General features: G+C 59.3%; 2 protein-coding genes across 16 annotated transcripts; both read left to right on the top strand.

Annotated features, from left to right (window-relative positions):
* Positions 1-2,128: 2,128 nt before the first annotated feature.
* PPP1R27 (protein phosphatase 1 regulatory subunit 27) lies at positions 2,129-3,698 on the top strand. 2 transcript variants are annotated; one of them, XM_005585262.4, is made up of 3 exons: positions 2,129-2,414; positions 2,524-2,674; positions 3,340-3,698. In XM_005585262.4, exons 1-3 carry the CDS (start codon positions 2,225-2,227, stop codon positions 3,461-3,463), a joined length of 465 nt encoding a protein of 154 aa, XP_005585319.3. In that variant the 5' UTR covers positions 2,129-2,224; the 3' UTR covers positions 3,464-3,698. The 2 variants fall into 2 exon arrangements, with proteins under 2 accessions (XP_005585319.3, XP_005585320.3); XM_005585263.5 differs by having other exon boundaries at positions 3,076-3,698.
* Positions 3,699-3,897: 199 nt separating this feature from the next.
* On the top strand, positions 3,898-15,133 carry MCRIP1 (MAPK regulated corepressor interacting protein 1). 14 transcript variants are annotated; one of them, XM_065532485.1, is made up of 7 exons: positions 3,898-3,949; positions 11,069-11,204; positions 11,670-11,683; positions 13,026-13,081; positions 13,176-13,294; positions 14,035-14,136; positions 14,237-15,133. In XM_065532485.1, exons 4-7 carry the CDS (start codon positions 13,074-13,076, stop codon positions 14,299-14,301), a joined length of 294 nt encoding a protein of 97 aa, XP_065388557.1. In that variant the 5' UTR covers positions 3,898-3,949; positions 11,069-11,204; positions 11,670-11,683; positions 13,026-13,073; the 3' UTR covers positions 14,302-15,133. The 14 variants fall into 14 exon arrangements, with proteins under 14 accessions (XP_065388557.1, XP_065388558.1, XP_073877043.1 ...); XM_065532486.1 differs by having other exon boundaries at positions 3,898-3,954; XM_074020942.1 differs by having other exon boundaries at positions 3,898-3,954; positions 11,670-11,805.
* The last annotated feature ends 465 nt before the right edge of the window (positions 15,134-15,598 follow it).

Raw genomic sequence — 15,598 nt, 5'->3', positions numbered from 1 at the left:
TCCGCCTCCCGGATTCACACCATTCTCCTGCCTCAGCCTCCGGAGTAGTAGCTGGGACTACAGGTGCCCACCACCACGCCCGGCTAATTTTTTGTATATTTAGTAGAGACGGGGTTTCACCAGGTTGGTCAGGCTGATCTCGAACACCTGACCTCAGGTGATTCACCTACCTCGGCCTCCCAAAGTTTTGGGATTACAGGGGTGAGCCACTGCACCTGGCTGATCATCTGTTTTTTGTTTTTTTTTTTGAGACGGAGTCTTGCTCTGTCGCCCGGACTGGAGTGCAGTGGCCGGATCTCAGCTCACTGCAAGCTCCGCCTCCCGGGTTTACGCCATTCTCCTGCCTCAGCCTCCTGAGTAGCTGAGACTACAGGCGCCCGCCACCACGCCCAGCTAGTTTTTTTTTTTTTTGTATTTTTTAGTAGAGACGGGGTTTCACCGTGTTAGCCAGGATGGTTTCGATCTCCTGACCTCGTGATCCGCCCGTCTCGGCCTCCCAAAGTGCTGGGATTACAGGCTTGAGCCACCGCGCCCGGCCGATCATCTGTTTTTTTAAGCCACTCAGTCTGTGGTCTGTCAAGATAGCCCCAGCAGACTCATCCAGCCAGCTTCAAGTGCTGCAGTGTTCCCAGCACAATCGATGGCTGTCCCTGACCACAAAGACCTCCCTGGTCAACTCTGTGACTGTGTCCCGTCCCATCCACTTGCTCATGTCCTGTAGTCCAAGCCCCACTTTGGACCTCCACTGGGGCTGTTGCAAAAGTAAAGGCAGCCAGCAATGAAGAGCCTCTTGGAACATGAGTTTTAAACATTCCCTTGGCTAGGCGCGGTGGTTCACACCTGTAATCCCAGCACTTTGGGAGGCCGAGGTGGGTGAATCACAAGGTCAGCAGATCGAGACCATCCTGTCTAACACGGTGAAACCCCGTCTCTACTAAAAATACGAAAAAATTAGCTGGGTGTGATGACGTGCGCCTGTAGTCCCAGCTACTTGGGAGGCTGAGACAGGAGAATGGTGTGAACCCAGGAGGCGGAGCTTGCAGTGAGCCGAGATTGCGCCACTGCACTCCAGCCTGGGTGACAAAGCGAGATTCCATCTTAAAAAAAAAAAATAAATAAATCCCTTGGCTGTGCTTCTAAAAGTAAGATCACAGAGGCAGGGCAGAGAGAGCACACCACCCAGGGTGTGATGGTCCCTGAACGTGGAGAGCTAACTGGACACCACCTTAAGTGTGAGTACGTGTGTCAAACCTGGAATGCAGAGACACCGTGCAGGGTGAACCCATGAGTGTGTAGGGAACACCCTGCCCCTGCAGGGATGTGAGGCAGGGGAGCCAGGCATGTGGAGGAAGGGTCGCAGGACTGACTGAGCAGGGGCCTGAGGCACTGAGATCCCAGCCAAGGATGCCTGGGGGGTTTCTGAGCAGGAGCCAGCACCATTAGAGTAGTTTTTGTCGCCGTGTTAGCCAGGATGGTCTCGATCTGCTGACCTTGTGATTCACCCACCTCGGCCTCCCAAAGTGCTGGGATTACAGGCGCCTTGTGATCCACCCGCCTTGGGCATCAGAGTAGTTTCAGGAAAACTTGAGAGTGAGGCAAGCCACGCTAGAAGGTGAAAACTGACAGGTAGGGAGATGGAGGGGCTCAGGCCCGTTACCCCATGGCACAGTGGACCTGTGCTTCTGGAGATGTAGACGGGGTGGCCGCTGGGGCTCAGACCTGTTTCCCCATGGCACGGTGGACTTGTGCTTCTGCAGATGTGGAGGGGGTGGCCGCCCCTCACTCTCCAGGAGGTAGAGAGCAAGCCCTTCCAATGACCTTGGTACCTACTGTGCCCTTGACCTCGCATTCCTAGCTATCTCATGGGCTCTGCACCAGTGCCTCCTCCCACCCTCAGTAAGGCACCTTCTAGGTCCAGCTGTGCGGCAGGGAGCGACAGGCAGGAATGATCTGACCCCTTTGGCCGGGCACGGTGACAGGTGGGCTGAAAGATGAGTCACTAAACATGATCTGGGGCGCGGGGCGGGGGTGCAGCTCAGTTTCAGCCCCTCGCGCCGGGGAGGATGACCGTGCAGCTTTATATAGCCCCTGAGCCCTATATAAGCAAGTCAGAGGCCGGGGCTCGTCCGACAGGAGCCCTCAAGCTGATCTGGTCGGGGCCGGACACATTATTAACCCCAGCGCAGTAGGATCCCCAGGGGCAGCCTGCCCCACAGCGCCCAAGATGCCTAGCAGAACTGCCCGCTATGCCCGCTACAGCCCACGGCAGCGGCGGCGACGGATGCTGGCTGATCGCAGCGTGCGTTTCCCTAATGATGTTCTGTTCCTGGACCACATCCGTCAGGGTGACCTGGAGCAGGTGCGGCGTTTCATCCGGGCTCAGAAAGTCTCCCTGGCCACGATACATCCCTCAGGTGAGCAAGCCCTGGAAGAGCTGGCCAAGGGCTGTGGGGTGGGGTGGAAGCCAGCAAGGAGGACCCGACCTGAGGCTCAGTCTTGACCCCTCCCTTCCTCCCTGCCCAGGCCTGGCCGCCTTGCATGAAGCCGTGCTGTCTGGAAACCTGGAATGCGTGAAGCTGCTGGTCAAATACGGAGCCGACATTCACCAGCGAGATGAGGCGGGCTGGACACCCCTGCACATTGCCTGCAGCGACGGGTACCCCGACATAGCCAGGTGAGGGGGCCTGGGTCTACACAGGGTTGAACTCGACCCCTCCAGGCCTCAGTGGGCCCCCAGGATGTGGGCCCCAAAATGTGGTCCCGGTGGTGTAGGCAAGAACCATACGGGCTGAGCACGGTGCCTCAGGCGTGTAATCCCAGCCCTTTGGGAGGCTGAGGTGGGCGGATCACCTGAGGTCAGGAGTTCGTGACCAGCCTGGCCAACATGGAGAAACCCCTTCACTACTAAAAATACAAAACTAGCCGGGCGTGGTGGCGCATGCCTGTAATCCCAGATACTCAAGGCTGAGGCAGGAGAATTGCTTGAACCCGGGAGGCGGAGGTTGCCCTGAGTGGAGATCATGCCACTGCACTCCAGCCTGGGTGATAAGAGCGAAACTCTGTCTCTAAAAACAGCGGCAACAACAACAACAAAAGAACCCTACAAACCCTAAAAGCTTCTGGAATCCTGTTTCTGCCCTTGTCCTCAACAGAGCCAACTTGAAAAGCTGGCCACAGCTTCCAAAGGGTCAGGTTTCTTCCTCCTCACCCTACCCGGACCTTGAGACCCGAAGGTGGGGGACACACAGGTGACCCCAGGACTCTGGCCCTCTGACCTGGGTGGGGGCGAGCACTCTCCCGGCTCCTCCCCGCTTCAGCCAGGGCGACTTTGCACCCCAGGTACCTTATCTCCCTGGGAGCGGACAGGGACGCAGCCAACGACGATGGCGATCTGCCCTCCGACCTCATCGACCCGGACTTCAAGGAGCTGGTGGAGCTCTTCAAAGGGGCCACGATGGACTGAGCCAGCTCTGCCCGCCCGCCCCCGCGCCCAGGGCCGCCTCCCTGGGGAAGCCGCGCGTCGCCCCGGGGCCAGCACGTGCCCCACCCGTGGGCCAGGGGCGGCCGGACCCGTCCCTCCACGACCCCGCCACCCCTCCTAGGCCTGGCTTTGTCTCCAGGTGAATTTTTTACTGTGACACTTTTTACTTTTTCAATAAACGTGACTCCCAGGTGAGGGGGCCTGGGTCTACACAGGTGGTGCTTGTGGTGGTGTCCTGATTACTGGGCTCCCGCCGCTGCCGGTGGCCAGCGGCGCTCACCGTCCAGGCCGGGCCGGCCCAGAGCTGCCGCCACTAGCCCCGACCCCGCCCGGGAATCCCGGCCGCCCCCGCCCTCCGCGTGCCGGGCGGTCACGTGGGAGCGCGCTTCGTCTGCGCCTGCGCAGCCGGCGGTGGCGTCATTTCCGGCGGGGCCTCCCAGCTGGAAGAGGCGGTGGCGGCGGGTCGGGGTGAGGTGAGGCGGGTGCGGCGCCGGGCGGCGGGGACGGGGCGGGGCGGGCGCGGCTGGGCCCCGCCCTGGTGTCGCCGGGCTGCCGCGGGTGCCCTGCAGGGCCGGGCGGGGCCGGGCGCAGGGGAGTGGCCGAGTGGCCGGGGTCCGAGGGAGGGGCCCGCGTTCCTTGCCCGGCACCTGCAGGAGGGCGCGGCCCGCGGGGCACTTGGGAGCGCGCGTGGGGAGGGCGCGACTCGGACTGAGCGCCTTTCCCGCCCAGGCCGGGGCAGGGGCCGGGGACCCAGCGCGGCCGCACGCTCGCGGACGGCCCGCCTTCTGCCACCGTCGGGGCTCTGGGGCTGACAGAGCCCCGCTTTCTCCCGGAGGGACCGTGCCTGAGGATGCCTCCGACTCTCGGAGCCCCGCGGGCCGGGCCGTGCGCATTCTTCTGTCCATTTTCCGGCCTTGCCCGCTTTCCCGTCTACCCAGGCAGTGGTGCTGGGCCTAACGGGGAGAACCGGGCCTCCGCCTGCCTTCGAGGCACTCACTGGGCGGTGGTTGTGACCGCGGGGGCGGCAGCCACACGGGGCACGGGCTGTGCTTCTCTCCGTCGTGCCCCAGGGTAGCCGTCGCAGAAAGGTGGTCTTTGAGCTGGACCCCCAAGGATGAGTAGGACAGTTATGGGCAGAGAACACTGCTTGACCAAAGGCCTTGAGATGTAAACGGGGACCAGTGAGTGGACTTTGGGTGGGATGTGGCGAGAAGATGTAGAGAGGGTGGGAGGTGGGACGTGAAGAAGAGCCAACTCTTTCTAAAAGACGGGGCTGGATCTGGGGCGAGTCAGGGGAGGTTGTGGTTTGAGTGGGATCAGGATGGGGAGGAGGGCGCACATGCTTAGTCTGTTGCTGCCACCACCCAGGGGAGAGGGTGAGGAGGTGGGGCAACACTTAGAGGCTTTCTCCGGGGGTCTTCAAGGAACCACGAGATGCCAGTGTATCAGCTGTGACAGCGGTATCCTTGTGCGCCTGCTTGGGTAGTAGATCATATTCTAGCCTGATTGGCTGAAAAAGACACAGAACACGAAGATAAAGTGGAGTCTTAGCAACTTTGAATCTCAGAAACTCCAGAGGAGCACCGAATAGCGATGGCGTCACTGATTCTAACTCTGGAACCTCACAATATTGTCACGTTGCTGGAGTGTTACCTCATGTCCTGTTCTTAGGCATGTGGCTGTGTGTGGGGGAAAGAATTTGAGACTGAGAGGCCAGAGACTGGGGTTCTGTCCCCTCCCCACCAGGAAGTCTCTGAAGCCCTTGGGTCCCCTGGAGGAGGAAGGTTCTATATAGTTCTACCCAATAAGACTCCCCTCCGTATCTGGAGGGAGGGCCAGTCTCTGAGCAAAGCCACACGGGTATCAGTGGGGAATGGGGCTTTCAGGGAGTCCAGAAACCTGCTGTGAGGTGGAGGCAGGCTTTGGGGAGGCTGAGGCCAGCTGCAGCATTCGGGCCGAGCCCCAACTGCTGTAGCCCTGGAGGCCCTGGCAGGGGCACCGCTACTTGGTGGCAGGCTCCTTCAGCGCCGAACTGGGAGTTCTCAGGGTGTCTTTCTGGCCCAGCTGTGGGGACATGGGCAGTGTGTGTAAGGAGGACCCAGTGTGGTGGCTGCCCTGCCCTTAGTCCCTGACAAGTGTTTGCGTGTCTGGTGGCAGTCTCTTCTTTCTGTCCCCAGTGCTTTTCTGTGCCTCCACCTCCCTAGGAGTGGGCTGATTCTACATTCCAGTTTTCCCAGAAGAGTTGTTTCATGCTTAATAATCAACAGCATCCCTTTCATTCTTTTTTTTTTTTTTTGCGATGGAGTCTTGCTCTGTCTCTGTCTTCCAAACTGGAGTGCAGTGGCATGATCTCCCCTCACTGCAACCTCCGCCTCCCGGGTTTAAAGTGATTCACCTGCCTCAGACTCCTTAGAAGCTGGGATTACAGGTGCATACCACCATGCCTGGCTCACTTTTTTTTCTTTTTCTGAGATACAGTCTCGCTCTGTTGCCCAGACTGGAGTGCAGTGGCGTGATCTCGGCTCACTGTAACCCCCGCTTCCTGGATTCAAGTGATGGATTCAAGTGATTCTCCTGTCTCAGCTTCCCAAATAGCTGGGACTACAGGCATGTGCTACCACGCCCAGCTAATTTTTGTATTATTTAGTAGAGATGGGGTTTCGCTGTATGTTGGCCAGGCTGGTCTCGAACTCCTGACCTCAGGTGATCCGCCCACCTCGGCCCCCCAAAGTGCTGGAATTACAAGCTAAGCCACTGCACCCTGCCTAATTTTTTTTTTTTTTTTTTTTTTTTTTTTTTTTTTTTTTTTTTTTTTTTTTTAGTAGCGATGGGGTTTCACCATGTTGGCCAGGCTGGTCTCAAACGCCTAACCTCCGGTAATCTCCCCACCTCAGCCTCCCAGAGTGCTGGGATTGCAGGCGTGAGTCACCACACCTGGTAGAGATGGGGCTCTTTCTATGTTTCCCAGGCCAGTCTTGAACTCCTGGCCTCCCAAAGTGCTAGGATTACCACCACACCTAGCCCCTTTCTTTTTTCTTTTTCTTTTTCTTTTTTTTTTTGAGACGAAGTCTCACTCTTTTACCCCAGGCTGGAGTGCAATGGCGCGATCTCGGGTCACTGCAACCTCTGCCTCCAGAGTTCAAGCGATTCTCCTGCCTCAGCCTCCCGAGTAGGTGGGATTACAGGCAGCTGCCACCACGCCTGGCTAATTTTTGTATTTTTAGTTGACATAGGGTTTCTCCATGTTGGCCAGGCTGGTCTCGAACTCCTGAGCTCAGGTGATCTGCCCGCCTCAGCCTCCCAAAGTGCTGGGATTACAGGTGTGAGCCACCGGAGTCTGTCGCCCAGGCTGGAGTGCAGTGGCACGATCTCGGCTCACTGCAAGCTCCACCTTCTGGGTTCACGCCATTCTCCTGCCTCAGCCTCCTGAGTAGCTGGGACTACAGGCGCTGCCACCTCGCCCGGCTAATTTTTTGTATTTTTAGTAGAGACGGGGTTTCATTGTGTTAGCCAGGATGGTCTCGATCTCCTGACCTCGTGATCTGCCTGCCTCGGCCTCCCAAAGTGCTGGGATTACAGGCGTGAGCCACCGCGCCCAGCCTCCTTTCGTTCTTAACAGCATCCAGTTGAACGATGTGGCACATGCTTGTCCTGTCCATCATTGTATTGGATAAGGAGCCACAGAGACCTCACTGAGCTGCTCGCTTCCCATGGCTGTGCTTCTGTCCCTATTGGAGCAGGCGAGCATCCCTGTGGGCTGCATCACTTTGAATGAGGATGCCGAGGCTCAGAGGAGCTTTCCTGGGGCCCCAGAGTAGGGTAATACCTGCAGCCCAGCAGGCCAGGCCCTGTAGGCTGGACAGCCACAGAAGTAGGCGGTCAGGCCCTGCAGAATGCACAGACCTGCAGGTCACTTGCACTCTGGGTGGCTGGTGGCAGGTGGTCCTGTGGCAAAGGCTGTTGGGGCAGGAGTGGAGCAGCAGGTGACACCTGATGAAACACGTTGGGGCTGGACAGTGGGCTTGATGGCAGCAGAGGGCCTGGGTGACACCCTAGTGGTAAGTGACTTGGGGAAAGGGTGTCAGGAAGATCATGTAGACATCTGTGTCCACCCGTGCTGACACTGGGGGTCTGGAACCAGAGGTTTTTCTAGCCCTGGGTGGGGTGGGGTGGAGTGGCATGGGGTGTGGAAGACTTTGAGGGGAAGGGGAGAAAGTACCTAAATACTGTGTAGCTTGAGGGGCTCTGGAAGGGTGGTCCTGGGCCAGGAGAGTGTCATCAAGGGTCCTCCCATGTGAGACCCCAGCTACGCTATATTTCATGCGCTATATTATGAGCTGCGCTATATTTCACAGTACACTGAGAAAGAAAAACCACCATTGGTTAAACTCAGACGTGTTAGCAATCGTCAGGTACAACCCAGTTTCAAAGATATTAAAATATGAAAACTATGAAGGAAAACTCTCAGAGGCAGTGGGGCGTGGTGTAGCGACCGAGGAGTACAGGGCTGTGGCCGGGACATCGGCACGCTCGGTCTTCATTCTGACTGAAAGAGGGAAGGAGAACGGGACTGAGGCATTGCCTGACCCTCCCTCGCTGCTCTCACCCTGGTGGTGGCCCAGGTGGGATGAAGGCTGGGGAGCTGGGCTGGGTAGGGTCTCGAGACCTCTGAAGTGGGGCTGTCTCTCTGGGTTGAATGGAGCCCCCTCCCTCCCACCCTTCACCTATGGTCAGCCTCGGTCAGGCCACCACTCCCCTTTACCTGGGCGGCTGAGCAACAGGTCAGTGTCCTGCTGGCTCAGGGGCCGCCACCTCAGGTGGCCATCTGCCATGTGCTAAGTCTTTTCAGGCTGTCAACGGCGCTTCTCTGGGCCTGTACCATTGTCCCCTGCTCACTCTCACCCACTGTGGTCCTGGGTCCCTCCACATCCACCATCTCAGGGATGCATGCATGTTGTGCCTCAGGGTTCCCCCTGCTTAGCCAGACACCAGCCTCTGCCCACTGGGCCTAAGCTAGGGCTGAGCTGCCTGCCAGCCACACTTCCTGCCCTCCCCCCTCAGCTGTATGCCTCACTGTGCTTGGCCGCCCCGCTAAGGTTGTTGGAGGCCTTCTCATTGTGGCTCCATGGTGACCTCTCGGGTCAGAGCTCGCTTGACCTCCAGCCGTCTCCGTGGAGGGCTCCTTCCTGCCCTCACAGACACCGTCCTGGCCCTGGCTCCGGTTCTGTCTGTGCCTCGGCCCTCTGCAGCTTCCTCCCGTGCTGTGTGTCTCAGGGCCTGTCTGTGGCCCCTCAGGTCCTGCCTCTTGTGCTTGGTGTCGGTCTGCTGCAGGGGCTGTGGTGCCCCCTCCGGATGCTGATTCCCTTATGGGAATAGGCCAGGTGTGCACTGATACCCTTCGGCGGTGGCTCTTCCCTTGGTAATTACAAGTGGAGATTCTCCAGCTGTCCTTGTGTGCGTCTTGGCTGTGTGTACCTAGGAGCAGAATGGCTGGGTCATAGAGTGTGCACAGATACTTGATTTTTAATGGAAAATTTCTTCGGGGTCAGAATTGGGCAATTCTGACCCAGAAGAAATTGACCCAGAAGAATTGGGCAGAGCCCCAGGAGGCAGTGAGGCTGAGTGAACGGCAGAACTGTTTCTTTTGCTTCCAGGGGGACAACAGGTCCCTGGCCTCTTGGGAACTGCTGGCACATCCAGGAAAGCCAGGGGCTATGTGTGCAGGAATGGAGCCAGCATGAGGCCTGGGGGTGGTCGCTGAGCTGGAAAGCCTGGGGCTATGTGTGCAGGGGTGGGGCCAGCATGAGGTCTGGGGGGTCACTGAGCTGGAAAGCCTGGGGCTATATGTGCAGGGTTGAGGGGGAAAGGGGGCAGCGGGCAGGCCCTGGGGATTGCTGAGCTGGAGGAAGTAGGAAGAAGTAGGAAGAGGTGGGAAGGGCTCCTCGTGTCTGGGAAGACTTAGGACACAGCCTGTGGTGTTGAGGGTGTGGGTAAATTTCTTCTACTAACAAGAGGAGGCAAACGGGACTCCTCATTGACCTAAAAAATGTATGGGTGTGGCCAGGCGCGGTGGCTCAAGCCTGTAATCCCAGCACTTTGGGAGGCCAAGGCGGGCGGATCACGAGGTCAGGAGATCAAGACCATCTTGGCTAACACGGTGAAACCCCATCTCTACTAAAAATACAAAAAATTAGCCAGGCGCGGTGGCGGGCGCCTGTAGTCCCAGTGACTCAGGAGGCTGAGTCAGGAGAATGGCGTGAACCCAGGAGGTGGCGCTTGCAGTGAGCCGAGATCTCACCACTGCACTCCAGCCTGGGCAACAGAGCGAGACTCCGTCTCAAAAAAAAAAAGGTATGGGTGCACAATAGGTGTATATGTTTATGGGGTTTTAAATTTGTTTATTTAGAGACAGAGTCTCGTTCTGTCACCCAGGCTGGAGTGCAGTGGTATGATCATGGCTCACCACAGCCTCCACCTCGCAGTCTCAGGCAATCCTACCACCTCAGCCATCACTCCTGGCGAAGTTTTTATGTTTTTGTAGAAATGGGATTTTGCGGCCGGGCGCGGTGGCTCAAGCCTGTAATCCCAGCACTTTGGGAGGCTGAGATGGGTGGATCACGAGGTCAGGAGATCGAGACCATCCTGGCTAACACGGTGAAACCCTGTCTCTACTAAAAAATACAAAAAACTAGCCGGGCGAGGTGGCAGGTGCCTGTAGTCCCAGCTACTCGGGAGGCTGAGGCAGGAGAATGGCGTGAACCCGGGAGACGGAGTTTGCGGTGAGCTGAGATCCGGCCACTGCACTCCAGCCTGGGCGGCAGAGCGAGACTCCGTCTCAAAAAAAAAAAAAAAAAAGAAATGGGATTTTGCCATGTTGCCCAGGCTGGTCTTGAACTCTTGGGCTCAAGTGATCTGCCCTCTTCAGCCTCCCAAAGTGTTGGGATTACAGGCCGATTTTAATAGGCCGCCAACTGTGCCTGGCCTTTTTTGTTTTTTGAGACGGACTTTTACCCTGTCACCTAAGCTGGAGTGCAGTGGTGTGATCTCGGCTCACTGCAACCTCCACCTCCCGGGTTCGAGTACTTCTCCTGCCTCAGCCTCCTGAGTAGCTGGGACCCCAGGCACCCACCACCATGTCTGGCTAATTTTTGTATTTTTAGTAGAGACAGGGTTTCATCATGTTGGCCAGGCTGGTCTTGAATTCCTGACGTTGTGATCCACCCGCCTCAGCTTCCAAAGTGCTGGAATTACAGGTGTGAGCCACCAGGCCCGGCCTTTTTTTTTTTTTTTTTTTTCCCAAGTCGGAGTCTTGCTCTGTCACCCAGGCTGGAGTGCATTGGTGCGATCTCAGCTCACTGCAACCTCCATTTCCCGGGTTCAAACAATTCTCCTGTCTCAGCCTCCCGAGTAGTGGTGCCTGCCACAGCCAGCTAATTTTTGTATTTTTAGTAGAGATAGGATTTCACCATGTTCACCAGGCTGCTCTCAAACTCCTGACCTCAGGTGATCCACCTGCCTCAACCTCCCAAAGTGTTGCAATTACAAGCGTGAGCCACCATGCCTGGCCTTTTTTTTTTTTTGACACAGGGTCTTGCTCTGTTGCCTGGACTGGAGTGCAGTGCCACGATCTTGGCTCACTGCAGCGTTGACCTCCTGGGCTCAAGCAGTCCTCCCACCCCAGCCTCTGAGTCGCTGGGACTACAAGTGCATGCTGCCACACCAGGTGTGTTCAGATGGGTGTGTGCAGCATGTGTGTGGGCAGATATGTACAGACCGGTGTGTGCAGGCACAGACGGTTGTGTGTAGGCATGTGTGTGTGGCAGGTGTATTCAGCTAAGGTGTGTGGGGGCAGGTGTGTGTGTGTGCGCGCCTGCCTGCATGCACGCAGCAAGGCAAAGGAAGCCCTGGAAGGGTAGTTGCTTGGGAGGATGTGGGGCCATCAGTGGGATCTGGGGCAGGAGTGACAACCGAGCTCAGCAGGGGACCCCAGGCCAAAGGTGTGGCTGCATAAAAGCCAAGTCACCACTGGAGGCAGAGGATGCATGGGGAGAAGAGCCACTGGGGAGGGCAGGCTGGGAGGCAGGTACCCCTAAAGCAGCAGTCGGTCAGTGGTGAGAGCCAGCAGGGGGCGAGGCAGGGGACTGGCCAGTCCACCTGTTAACCTGAGCTCTGCCATTCTCTGTAACAGGAGCTTCCCAGCAGGTAGCGTGTCCCTGGGGACCCTCAACCCAAACAGGCCTTTCCCTGCATTCTCTGGTGTTTGTGGGCTGGAGTCCCTGGCAGGAGGACTGGGCAGAGAGATCCCAGAGTCCAAGAAAGGAGAGGTGACTTTGTGAGCAAACTGGGTGCTGCCATGGGTGGGGAGCCCCTGGCCCTGTTTGGACCCCACTCCTGGCCTGGGATGGGGCACAGAGTTCCAGGGCTGGGAGCTGGTTTTCTGCTCTTTGCTGGTTTTGCCCTTGAGCTGTGGGCTTCTGATCGCATGTGGTGTTTGAGGGCTGGACCATTGACATGAGGTGGAACGGGCCAGAGAGGACTCGAAGCTTCAGTGCTCCTGGCCCTCTGTGAGTGCAGCAGCCATGTGCCCTGGAGTATCTGCAGCCTTGGTCCCTGGGGTGGGCAGGGGAGTCGCTTGTGCTAAAATCCCCCTCCTGGGAATCCTGGGACTCCCTTCCCTGAGAACCTGGATTTGCCCCCTCTGGAACAGGGCAGGCTGGAGACCAGCCCTGTTGGCTTCCCCACCTTGGGGTTGTGTGTCCTCAGCTGGAGTGGGGACACTGTCCAGCCTGCCAGTGTGGGCGTCTGAGCCTCAAAATAGACTCCCTTTCTCCAGAGCTGTGGATTCCCCTGGGCTGAGAGGATGTAAATGGGCAGCAGCCCAGGGTCCTGGTCACAGGTCAGGCCCGGCAGCTTCCTCCAGGGTCACCCCCTCTGCCCACCAGGGGAGTTGGAATTTGGTTCCATCTGCAGGGTGCTGATGTGGTTCATGCTCCAGGGAACCAGGAAGCTGAGTCTGGGTAGGTGCTGTGGAGCTGGGATCACCGTTAGGAAGCTCATCCCCATTTTACGGAAAGGAAATCAAGGCTCAGCGGAAGCTGTGTGCCCAGCCCTGCACCAGGGAGAGCAGGGCCAGTTTCCTCAGGTGCTACAGGCGCTCTGCTGCAGTGAGAAGCAGCCAGACATCAGAGATGCTGACGGTCCCACCAGCCCATGGCGGGAGGGGCTGTGGCCACGGTGCTCCCGGTGCTGGGGCTGAGGCCTCCACATCTTGCAGAGCTCAGGCTGCTGAGTGGGCTTGATTGCTTCAAGTCGTGTGTGTGTCTGGCTGGCTCTGGCCAGCTCCCTGATAGCTCCTGGGGTTGCCTGGAGCCCACTGGCTGCCCATGGCTGGACCCCAGCCTGTGGGGGACCCCCTGGTAGGCAGGGAGACTATGCACTTTGTTCACATCTGAAGGGAGGAGGCAGGTGTACCCTGTGCCTCCCCCTCCTCCCATGCTGGAGAGGGTGGCCCTGCGTCCCACTCCTGCGCTGGCTTCTGTTTCAGAGGCTGAGGGGATCTGGCAGTGGAGCGCTAGGATCAGACGCCCCCGCAATGACCAGGTGGGTCTCAGGCAGGTGGGGTGGTCTCCACCGGGGCAGGGGTGTGGGTTCCCACCCTGCTGCGTGCCCTGCCTCATGCGCCAGGCTCCCCCAGCTCCCCCGTCTCCAGAGTCGTGTACAACGGCAAGAGGACCAGCAGCCCCCGCTCCCCACCCAGCAGCAGCGAGATCTTCACCCCAGCCCACGAGGAGAACGTCCGCTTCATTTACGAAGGTGGGTGCGCCTGCCACACCCAGCTCCTGCCCTGTCCTTGACAGAGTCAGCTCTGCCCCCAGCCCAGGACCCAGGTTTCTGAGGAATCTCCTGCAGCCCCTGCCCCTGCTCCTCCATCACTGTGTCCACAGCCTTCAGGGCCCAGGCGGGTGGGGGTGGCCGAGGGGACCCTGTGTGGAGAGGAGACCTGCTTCTGATCATGGGGGAACCCAGGAGGAGGGGCCGGGAGTGGGCCTTGCCCCAGATAGAGGCCGCGTTGGGAGCCAGTCATCCATGCTAGCAGTGCTAAAGGAGCTTGCTGGAGAAAGGGAGGGGCCTTTGAAGACAGATAGGCACGCACCCAGCCATGAATGGGCCAGGAGGTGGTTGTCTGGGATTAGGGGAGTGTGTGATGTGTTGGGGCTGGCGAGGTGTGTGGATGAGGTGGGAAAGGTAGAGGCCTAGCTGAGGAGGTTGTGCTGCCCCCGAGGCGCAGGGAAGCCTGGGGTAGGGTCATAGGGGTCCCTTCGATCACAGTCCTGGTCATCTTGTGGGGAAGGGACAGGCCTGCCGGAGGAGCAGGGATGGGGTCTACAGGTGAGTGAGGCTGGGGTGGGCAGAGGGCTGTGGGGGAGCATGGAGGACACTTCTGAGGGAGAGAAGGGTCTGGGAGGGCAGGAGCTGAGGGTAGGCACTCTCCTGATGTGGACGCCACCCCCTGGGGCAGGGGACTCTGAGCACACTGCCCTCTGCCTCTGCAGCCTGGCAGGGCGTGGAGCGAGACCTGCGAAGCCAGGTGCCGGGCGGCGAGCGGGGTCTGGTGGAGGAGTATGTGGAGAAGGTCCCTAACCCCAGCCTGAAGAGTGAGTGGGGGCTGACCTGGGGGCAGGGCTGGGCTGGCAGGCTGGGCCTCACAGGCAGGGGGGGCCTGTGCCTACCACCTACCGCGTTGTTCCCTGGCAGCCTTCAAGCCCATCGACCTGAGTGACCTGAAGCGCCGGAGCACGCAGGATGCCAAGAAGTCCTAGAGCGCCCAGCGCCCCTCCCCGGCCTCTAGAAGATCAGGGTGCGAGGTGTCGGCTCCCTCCTGTCCTGTGGCCCTGCTCCTGGGATGGGGGTGTCTTGCTCCAGCGGGCTGCAGACCGCAGCACCGGTGTGACTGACGGCTGAGGCCTCCCTCTCCTTCCCAAGTCCCCTCCTTCCTCCTTGGGGGTCTCAGGCTGCCCCCATCATGGGGGTCTGGGCCCTCCCCACCCTCCTGCCCTCCCCCAGCCACCTGGCTGTGTTTTTGAAGCTGCCTGGCCCCCAGGGACCCTGGCCTGCCCTCTTTCCTCTCCCCTCACCCTCCTGTCCTTGGCCACTGCAGAATCAGGAGGGGAGCAGAAGGAGCCTCTGCTGCCCCCCAGGCTGCTGGGACTGGGCTGGTTTTGTCCTTGAAATGGCCAGGATACAGGACAAGGGCAGCCCCACCCCATCCAACCTGGGACCCCCCCACAGACCCTTGCTGCTCCTGTGGCCTGGACACGCTGGGGAGCTTCTCACACCTACCCCTACTGTCCAGCCTGGCCCGTTCCCTGAATCAGCTTCAAGATGGCACCAGCTCTTTGGGCCTAGGATACTGCCGGGCCCCCCAAAGGGGGTCCCCAGCAGCCAGGCCTGGCCTCCTGGTATCTGTGGTCATAGTGGCCCATGGGTAGGGGCACCCAGGCTGACCCTGAGGTGCTGCTGCTGGGTCTGTCTTGGCTCTGGGGTATGCTGGGAGGGTCACCAGGTCCCTTTTTCTTCCTGTGCCCTCTGAAAGCCAAGTGTCTGTGTGGCTGTGGAGCTCCAGGGTCTGTTAATAAAGGCAGCGGCACTGGGCGTGGCCTCTTGGCAGTCTGTCAGGCCTCTGCCCTGCAGCACGCATGCACAGCCAGCTCCTGGGCAGGGCTGGAACCCAGATCATGGTGACGTTCCTCAAGCCCAGAAATTCTCAGTCTAAGCCACTGGGGGTGGTCAGGCCTCCTAGGGCAGGTGGTGGCGGGGAGGGCATTCTGGAGGGAGAGACTGGGCTGCCTGATACCCCCACCCTTGTTCTGCTACAGGGGCTCCCCAGGGGGCCGCAGAGGTAGTAGGCGCCACCCTGAACCCACTCTCTAGGGTACTGTGGGCCCTCCAGGAGCCGGCTCCTCCCCTGACCAGATGAAGGGGGTGCCGCTGGGCTCCTCCCCTGACCAGGTGAAGGGGGTGCCGCTGGGCTCCTCCCCTGACCAGGTGAAGGGGGTGCCTCCCCTGACCAGGTGAAGGGGGTGCCGCTGGGCTCCTCCCCTGACCAGGTGAAGGGGG

Source organism: Macaca fascicularis, chromosome 16 (assembly GCF_037993035.2).
Source record: "Macaca fascicularis isolate 582-1 chromosome 16, T2T-MFA8v1.1".
In the NCBI taxonomy this organism is placed as follows: Eukaryota; Metazoa; Chordata; class Mammalia; order Primates; family Cercopithecidae; genus Macaca; species Macaca fascicularis.
The sequence above is the reverse complement of the archived record's forward strand: the minus strand, read 5'-3'. Positions and strand labels throughout refer to the sequence as shown.

Bases quoted from the DNA above. Each gene is read 5' to 3' on its own strand.
- PPP1R27 (XM_005585262.4), top strand. From the start codon at position 2,225: ATGCCTAGCAGAACTGCCCGCTATGCCCGCTACAGCCCACGGCAGCGG. The intron at 2,415-2,523 runs GTGAGCAAGCCC...CTCCCTGCCCAG, and splicing joins GGCCACGATACATCCCTCAG to GCCTGGCCGCCTTGCATGAA. The intron at 2,675-3,339 runs GTGAGGGGGCCT...TTTGCACCCCAG, and splicing joins GGGTACCCCGACATAGCCAG to GTACCTTATCTCCCTGGGAG.
- MCRIP1 (XM_065532481.1), top strand. From the start codon at position 8,848: ATGGGAATAGGCCAGGTGTGCACTGATACCCTTCGGCGGTGGCTCTTC. The intron at 8,901-11,068 runs GTAATTACAAGT...TTTTTGACACAG, and splicing joins CGGCGGTGGCTCTTCCCTTG to GGTCTTGCTCTGTTGCCTGG. The intron at 13,082-13,175 runs GTGGGTCTCAGG...AGGCTCCCCCAG, and splicing joins GACGCCCCCGCAATGACCAG to CTCCCCCGTCTCCAGAGTCG.